The 8,626-nt window shown below is 30.4% G+C and overlaps 1 protein-coding gene across 1 annotated transcript; it reads left to right on the top strand.

The window, feature by feature from the left end:
- The first annotated feature begins 955 nt into the window (after positions 1–955).
- On the top strand, positions 956–5,162 carry LOC130903823 (guanine nucleotide-binding protein G(i) subunit alpha). The gene is made up of 5 exons (XM_057816165.1): positions 956–1,224; positions 1,278–1,462; positions 2,631–2,917; positions 3,103–3,197; positions 3,419–5,162. The coding sequence occupies exons 1-5, from the start codon at positions 1,104–1,106 to the stop codon at positions 3,799–3,801; spliced, it is 1,071 nt and encodes a 356-aa protein (XP_057672148.1). The 5' UTR covers positions 956–1,103; the 3' UTR covers positions 3,802–5,162.
- The last annotated feature ends 3,464 nt before the right edge of the window (positions 5,163–8,626 follow it).

Below are 8,626 nucleotides of genomic sequence, written 5' to 3'. Positions count from 1 at the left end.
CAAAACTCCTACTGAGTGCTATAAATTGTTGTAAGAGGCCTATGGGGACAATTCTCTATTTCGTGCGCGGGTTTTTGAGTGGTGTAAGCGTTTTAGTGAGGGTCGAGAAAGCACTGAAGATGACCAACGCCCAGGTCGTCCTGTGACTGTTTCAACTCCGGAAACGGTCACCAAAATCAACCAAATTGTGTGTGCAGATCCTCGGATGATTGCCGACGCTGTAGAAACGATTAGAAAAATTTTACACGAGGAATTACACATGAAAAAGCTGGTACCAATAAATCTGACTCCTGACCAAAAGCTCTTGCATCAACGGGTCTGCTCAGATTTTCTTGAAAGGTTAGAAAAATATTTCCTTTGAAAGGGACCCGATTTGAGTCGATGGAAGCGGCAGAGCTCCTAAAGGCCCTCACCAAAAAAGATTTCCAGCACTGCTGCGTTCAATGGTAAAAACGTATGGAAAGATGTGCGGTGAGGAGGAGCATTCGAATGTAGAATAATTTTTATAATAAAATCCTTTTTCGAAATCAGTCTCGTTATTTAATAGCCAGACCTCGTATCAATTTTTATCAATTTCTAAATATTTTCGATTATAAATGGAGTGAAAATGGTTGAATCTAAATTATATCACAAAGTTGCAGTAACCTGGAATTTAGTACTTCATTTACTCATCAAAAGATGACAATACGGTAGCTAATTGGAAAATAAATGGAATAAATACTTATATCAGTCTTTTTTTAACTATATGATTCTTTCAGCGTTATATATAAACGATAATCAATTATTCTTCGTCAAATTGATTTACCAAAATTATTATATAAAATAGGTCAATTCTAGATAAGTCAGATAGCTCATAGATGTCACTTGCGTTACAATGACAAATGAAATTAAAGTACCTTCACATGCTTTAGATTCCAAAAACAATACATTGATAAAAACGCCTATGTTGTGTTAGGGACTTTCGGATCGTAATGTTGTCACGAAGTTGGTGACTTAGTAACTTTTTAACCGACAAGAGAATTGTTTTTACTAAGCGGGTGGAGTCGTTTTATCTTTAGGTATAGCAACAAGTGTGTGATAATTGAAAAAATTGAAGAAAAAACATGGGTTGTGCGGTTAGTACAACTGGAGAAAAGGCAGCCCTTGCTAGGTCTAGAAAAATAGACAGGGATCTGCGAGCAGCTGGAGAAAAGGCTGCTAGCGAAGTCAAACTATTGCTTCTTGGTAAGAGAATGAGCCCTCCGATGTGTTTAAAATTGATTAAATTGTTTTTTTAGGTGCTGGAGAATCCGGGAAGAGCACAATAGTTAAACAAATGAAAATTATTCATGAACTAGGATATACACAAGAAGAATGTGAACAGTACAGGCCAGTTGTTTATAGCAACACTATACAAAGTTTAATGGCCATAATAAGAGCCATGGGACAGTTGAGAATAGATTTTGCGGATTCCAGTAAAACCGTAAGTATTTAAAAATTATTATAAATTCCAGGCACATACATCAGATTACATAAATATAAGGCTTATCAGTAATGTCAACATGTTCCTGGTATCTTTATCATATCTAATATTTTGAATTAGTGATTCATAAAATCTGTATGCCTGATAATTAAAACAGGATTCAGCTGGAAAATTGTGTTATGAATTTTATATTTCACTGATTCATGCTTTTCAAAGAAATATGATAATTTTATGATGAAATATAGTATTATAGTACTGGTCACAAATCTTGCCTTTGTTATAGTAAATATACTTTACATATTTATTTTGTTTAAAAATAACTGAGTAATTCTTCCAGTTATATGAGGGCGCCTTAGGTTTTTCCAACTTTATCTTCCCAATTTTTTGTTTTCTAGCAATGATGTAATAGTTTAACAATAAATTTCAACTCAATTTGAGATTTGATGTTTTTCTTCTTCATCAAACATACTTAAGAAATGATAATACTCATGGGTTCAGTACTGAAAGGGTTTTCCAAATGAATATAGATCTGTTCATCTGACAGTTTTGAAAATGTTGCACCTAATTTTCTAGCTGTTTGAGAACAGTTTCTAAATAATTATTTCAGTACATAGTCATAAGCTGAAAATCAATAGACTAAATTTCCCAATATTCTGAATATCCTCCACTTTTAATACTAATATTCCAAATCCATATGATTTAAAGTTATAATTACAGAATGAAAAATTAAAAAAAAATATAAGTATGTTTTTCACACATACTAAATTGTATTAATTTATTTATTCTATTTCAAATTTTAGAGAAAGTAGTATTCAAACATATTATTGTGAGTGGATATTTTCATTACCATTCTTATCTAAAACTTTCTACTGTTATCAGCCACTGAATGACAGTATTGCAATTATTCTAACTTGATATATTTCAAATCGTTTGAACATTGTAAATTCTGTGCTCAGAAACAGTTAGGTTATGAACTGTTTTGTGACAGTTTTTTGTTGGGTTCTTATCTCAGTTTGATATTGCTGAGTGTATTTGGGAAATAATTTTGAGCTATTTTCTTATCAAAGTGGAGAATCAGTACTGATTGAATGATTACTCCTGAATTCTGTTCAAAAGCATAATTCCCATGCTAATTATCTTACAGATTTATATCATTTATTTCATGTAGGAAATTGCAAGACAGTTTTTCACTTATGCAAGTTCTGCAGAAGAAGGTGAGCTCACCCCTGATTTGGTAATAATGATGAAAAAGCTATGGCAAGATTCTGGTGTACAATTGTGCTTTGCTAGATCCAGAGAATATCAATTAAACGACTCTGCAGCTTATTATCTCAATGCCTTAGACAGAATTTCCCATCCTAATTATATTCCATCACAACAAGATGTATTGCGGACCAGAGTTAAGACTACAGGGATTGTGGAGACCAACTTTTCTTTCAAAAATCTACATTTCAAGTAAGTTGAATTGATCTTTGTAAGACTATATTTTAAAAAACTATCCTGATTAATGTGCTTTGTGAAAATTGATAATATTTTAGCATTACAATACTTTACTGTTTTCGCATCTATTTTAGTTTATTTTATATTAATTTTACTCTAAAAATAATAAGGCAAGTATTATTTAAAGAATTTGATTTTAGAATGTTTGATGTTGGTGGACAACGTTCAGAAAGAAAGAAATGGATTCATTGCTTCGAAGGAGTTACCGCTATCATTTTTTGTGTAGCATTATCTGGTGAGTTATTTCAAAAATTTTAGATATGGTACCAATAAATCTTTGGCTTTAATAAAAATTTTTTGTATCCAAATTAGAATTTGCCTTTTTGGAACAAATAAATGTAAAAGAATCATGTTAAAATTTGTTATAATGTCTAAAATTCTACATATTTATGACAAAAATAAATTCTTGTTCTTAGAAAAGAGACTTTATATTTATAATAACATTTATTGTGTTAGGTTATGACCTGGTACTCGCTGAAGATGAAGAAATGAACAGAATGGTGGAATCTATGAAGTTATTTGATTCTATCTGCAATAGTAAGTGGTTTGTAACCACTTCTATAATTTTATTTCTTAATAAGAAGGACCTATTTGAAGAAAAAATAGTACGTAGTCCTCTCACTATTTGCTTCCCTGAATACACAGGATCAAATACATACGAAGATGCTTCGGCCTATATAAGGATGAAATTTGAAAATCTCAACAAACTGAAGGACCAGAAAGAAATCTACACACATTTCACTTGTGCTACGGATACTAATAATATACAATTTGTTTTTGATGCTGTCACTGACGTAATCATAAAGAATAATCTCAAAGATTGTGGCCTTCTCATGTAGATTGACTTACACAGGGTGTTTTTGATACAGGAAACATTTATTTATTACATTTATTGTTTATTGGCTTCACCCTGTATACTGTGCAATATTCTTCTATATAGTGGAAGATACTTGTCAATTAGTAAAACATCGAAGCCATGAAGGTATGTAAATAAAAATGAGGTTGTACCTAATAATTAAGTATACAGGGTGATCTAAAATGTTTGTAAATTGTAAACTAATGCAATTTACTTGAATCTGGCAGCTGTTAGACAAAATGAAAAATTGTTAATATGAATTTTTGTGTACCCTGTCGATGTTGATCTGCACCTAAAGCTAAACAGGAAGTGAATATTGTTTTCATTGTAAAGGAACCCATACATATTAAAATTAAAAAAAATAAGTTTCAGTTAATTGTAAGATCCAATAATTTTGTACTTATCATCTTGATTTTAAAAGATCCCATATTTTCAGGGACTCAATTATAATTTATTTATATTTTTTTAAAGTTACTTTAACGCCATTTTATATTACATACAGATCAAGTTTAATTTTGATTATCATAACAGCAAAATATTTATTTTAGGTTAATTATGAATGATTTGACTAACTCAACCTTTCTTATTGTTTAAACTACATTCTGAACACGCTGTCCACTACTAACCACTACCCTAACAATAACATTATCTGATTCTTCTAGTTTTTCATAGGTTATTAACTGGCTTGAAGAACCAAACAGTGTTGAGGATTGGTTTAGTGGTAGTAAACAGTGTTTAGTTTGATTAGTTGGTTAAAAATACACTGTTGTGTATGGGGTCCCCTTATAGTGGTGGTCTATTACTTATTTTATTTTTTTATATTGCTTTTTTTGTAAAACTGAAGACTTAACTAGCCAAACATTTGTACTTCAGTTAAATTCGCTTCATGTTGAGTTTCAAGACTGATTTTCAGTAGGAAAACAATTCAGTAAAAGCCCGACTGAAACAAAACTTTTTTTGGAAGGTCATTAATTGAAACTAAAATCATTTGTTCATTGATATTTCATATATATTCATCTTTTCTCGCCTAAAATTTGATTCGCATTGTATGGAACTAACTGGAAACATCTCATCAAAATATTTTATAATTTATCTTATATTCTATACCATTGCATATTACATATTATAGTCATGTGTATATTTCATTTTTTAAAAATTATTTCACAACATCAAAATTAATGGTTGTCACACATGTTACGTTTTACCGGAGGGGTCTACCTGTGCTAGTACGTCCCCTTAAACGCTATCAACGGTTGACCTGCGCAGGTAAACCTGTGTAGGCTAACATTTCCTGTAGACAGTTGAATATATGAATTACTTTGATGAAGAAAACAAGAACCCCAATTCTTTGTCACTCAAAAAGACTTGAAGAATTCTGGAAAAGAATTATTTCGAACTACGCTTATATTCGAGTTTGTTATTAATTGCTATAAAATATCAAACTTTAATTCGTCTACAACAATGTATGTACAACTAGCACCATTTTGGTGGGTTTTCTATCATAAACATATGAAATTGTTGTAGAGGTTAGATACATTATTCTGTTGGTTAGGTTATTCTTCTTTTTTTAGTAATTCGTGTTTGTTATCAATTTCATTTGAAAAATTTTAAACTCAACCAATTTTCAACTTTTGACTTGTCAGTACTAAAAAAAGATTTTGAGAAACCATTTTCTTGGAGAGAATTTTTATTTTTATATCTATCAATATTTTAGGTATATAGCATTTTTTTGTTCATTTCATTTCTCGTATTTATGACTAAATATGACGCGATTACTTCGAAACTTACGTTCGTTTCTTTTATTTCAGTCGATTTTTTGAATCAACATTTGGTATAATTTTTCAGTGGGATCCGTATTGATCTAATTATTTTGAAAATATACAAATTATTTTTTTGACAATTGTAATAATTTGACTGAAGTACACGCGCTGCTCTCTGTTTTTTAGTAGATACTTAGTTTTTTTTATTAATTGGAGCCATATGACTTATTTAGTATTAACAATCATTCCTAAAAAGACTTTTCATATAACGATATCTGCCACATAGCAGTATTCCAGTTTTTATAAGATTTTTACATCAAAATTTGACTCGAAAATTTATTGTATTATAATGTAAAGAGATTACTTAGTAGAATTTAAATTTTTCCGAGTTGCCATGTTGAACATTTTTTAATTATTTACATCCAAATGTGCCTTCTGGTTGACAATGTTCGCTAAATAGAGTAACAACCAACACAATTTATTTATCTACTAATAGTTTATATGTATTAAAACATTCATTGGACTAGAAATTGTAAAGACATAATGAAACTGAATAGTACTAAGCTTGAAGAAGAAGACTGCATATTTTAAATAACACAAAACTAAAAGGTCGTCCACCCACGATGCAACTGTTTTGAAAGAAAGGTAAATCAGTTGATCTTGCAATAGTTTGGCAATCAAAATAAAACTTTTGAGCGCACACGGATACGACTCGTAATCAGTTGCCAAACCGTTGCAAGATCAACGGTTTGCAACTTTTGTTTCATAATAGTTGCATTGTGGGCGGCCGACTAAAGGCTGCAGCGAGGACTCATGATCTCGTAGATAAATTTTGAATGTATCTACTATAATATATATCCACTGAAGTCTGTGTTTACTCAACTTTTTAATGAGATTTATACACAAAACTGATGAAATTAGTAGAAATTATATTGTGGCAAGGTTGTAACTCTATATATATATATATATATATATATATATATATATATATATATATATATATATATATAAGAAATGATTAAATGTTGTAACTGTTGTACCACTTTGTAGAAGAATTGCTTGTTTTCCACTTGTTCCACCTTTACTAGCTCCTCCATGATCTTGATCCACTTGATTTAAACTGTATTCTACTATTTTCCTCTTCCCGTTAAATCACGAAATATTCAAATTCTGGAATTTTTAAGGTAAAGTAAAGAAAAAATTGATGAAATACGAGAGTTGTATTTCAAATTTTTACAAAAAGTGAAACAAAATCAAAAAAACCAAATATTCGCTATTGAAGCGCATCTTTTGTTTGACTGTGGGCAGTCACTAGGCGATAAATAGAGTAAAAACATTAATTCGATGCAAAATCGGTTGTATTACAGTCTGCAATATCTTAAGGGATGTCTCGGGATGACAATCGATTTTAGCCGATCTTCCATTTATACAACTGTTCTCTGATGGTCCTTCATTACCAAAAATTGGACGAACTGATTCAATCGATTCAAAGCAACCCTCGTAGATAAATAGAATGAATCAACGGGTATATAGATTTGGATTACACTAAAAAAAGAAAATAACTAATTTATCGCCTTATTTATGTATTATCAGAGTTGAATAAATTTATGTAGACATCATTACAGAGAACAATGACAGTCATCTTGAAATTGCAACACTGTAATCGTGAAAAGGAAATTCAATTCTTATACGCACTTTGGATTAACAAAAGTTAAAAATAGAAAATATATAATAAAAAATAGAAATTGATCTATAATTGTCTTTTTGTTATGATTTCTTAACAGAAAATTGTCAATGATTCTATGTGAAAAAAGACCTAAGATAAAGATAAATCATCACGAAGACATAAAAAGGTCTAAGTAGTAATAAGAAAATTACAATCAATTACAAAAATTGAAATTTGGCAACATCGACTCGTCAAAAATTAATCATTGCATGTGAAAACCCCGTGGATTAGGATTAAGGTGCAACGCGGCCAAGGTGTATATACAAGGAACAAAAAATTTTTTGTCATATGGCGTTTTTCTATTTATTTCTGATTTTTTATTCATTTCAAAATGTTAATAATTAGGTTTAAATATCACTATATTTTTTTCTATAAAGTGGTAAACTTAAAGATATCATTAATTCAAATATGTCAAGTAGTATTACAAAATGTTTTTGGTCTCATTTTCCTTAAAATATGGGGTGGATTCAAAGGGTTATCAATTATTGCAACCACTAATATCTGAATGAATGATATCTTGCTTATGTATTTGTTCATTAAATAACTATTGTGTGTTTGATTCCATATATATGTTGAATGTTTTAAGATAAATCATACCGAAACGCATACACTGTTATTTTATTGTACCTATTTAATTTCTTTGTATTAATTTTTTTTTATTTTTCAATAATGAATCACAATTTTACAACTGTAGCTATTAAGTGTATAAATTATATATTTTGTATGATACTTAATAAATTTATTATAAATATTTTTGTTTTTAATTAAACTAAAATACATAACCTCACTTTTCTAGTGTAGTTGTAGTTGCACAAGTTAATTTAACAAATGGTAAATTAAATAACTTGATAAAAATATACTTACCACAGGATGATGTTATTCAAGGGTTTGTTCTTGGTAGCTGCACTGGTAGATCTAGTTTAGGAAGTGTACAGTAAAGCATTCTTTGTAGTAGAACCAGCGTTGCTGTCGCTGTTCTTAGCAGCAGAGCAAGAGAACTAGTTCACTGCACTGCTTACACTGGGTCTAGAGTCAGTTCAGTCAGTACCAATTCGTTTGCCATTATATATAAATGCTCCATTGATGTCTGGACTATATAGTTCTGTGTATCTGATCGATCTAATTCTATACACTCATCAACGGGCTTGCACCGGTCCAGTTCCAGTGTAGCTACCAAGAACAAACCTCAAGTTAATCAGACACCTCGCCTTGAACCTTGTAGTGTTACTAAAGCGGGGTTCTTACTAGTCAGTTAAACTGAATGAATAATAAACATGAGACACCTGTTCGTTAAAAATGATCATCAGTTTGGTACGTTTAGT

The sequence above is a fragment of the Diorhabda carinulata genome, chromosome 1, assembly GCF_026250575.1.
Source record: "Diorhabda carinulata isolate Delta chromosome 1, icDioCari1.1, whole genome shotgun sequence".
Taxonomy (NCBI): Eukaryota; Metazoa; Arthropoda; class Insecta; order Coleoptera; family Chrysomelidae; genus Diorhabda; species Diorhabda carinulata.
This window is presented reverse-complemented; position numbering and strand designations above follow the sequence as displayed.

Bases quoted from the DNA above. Each gene is read 5' to 3' on its own strand.
- LOC130903823 (XM_057816165.1), top strand. From the start codon at position 1,104: ATGGGTTGTGCGGTTAGTACAACTGGAGAAAAGGCAGCCCTTGCTAGG. The intron at 2,918-3,102 runs GTAAGTTGAATT...ATTTGATTTTAG, and splicing joins TTCAAAAATCTACATTTCAA to AATGTTTGATGTTGGTGGAC. The intron at 3,198-3,418 runs GTGAGTTATTTC...TTATTGTGTTAG, and splicing joins TTTTTGTGTAGCATTATCTG to GTTATGACCTGGTACTCGCT.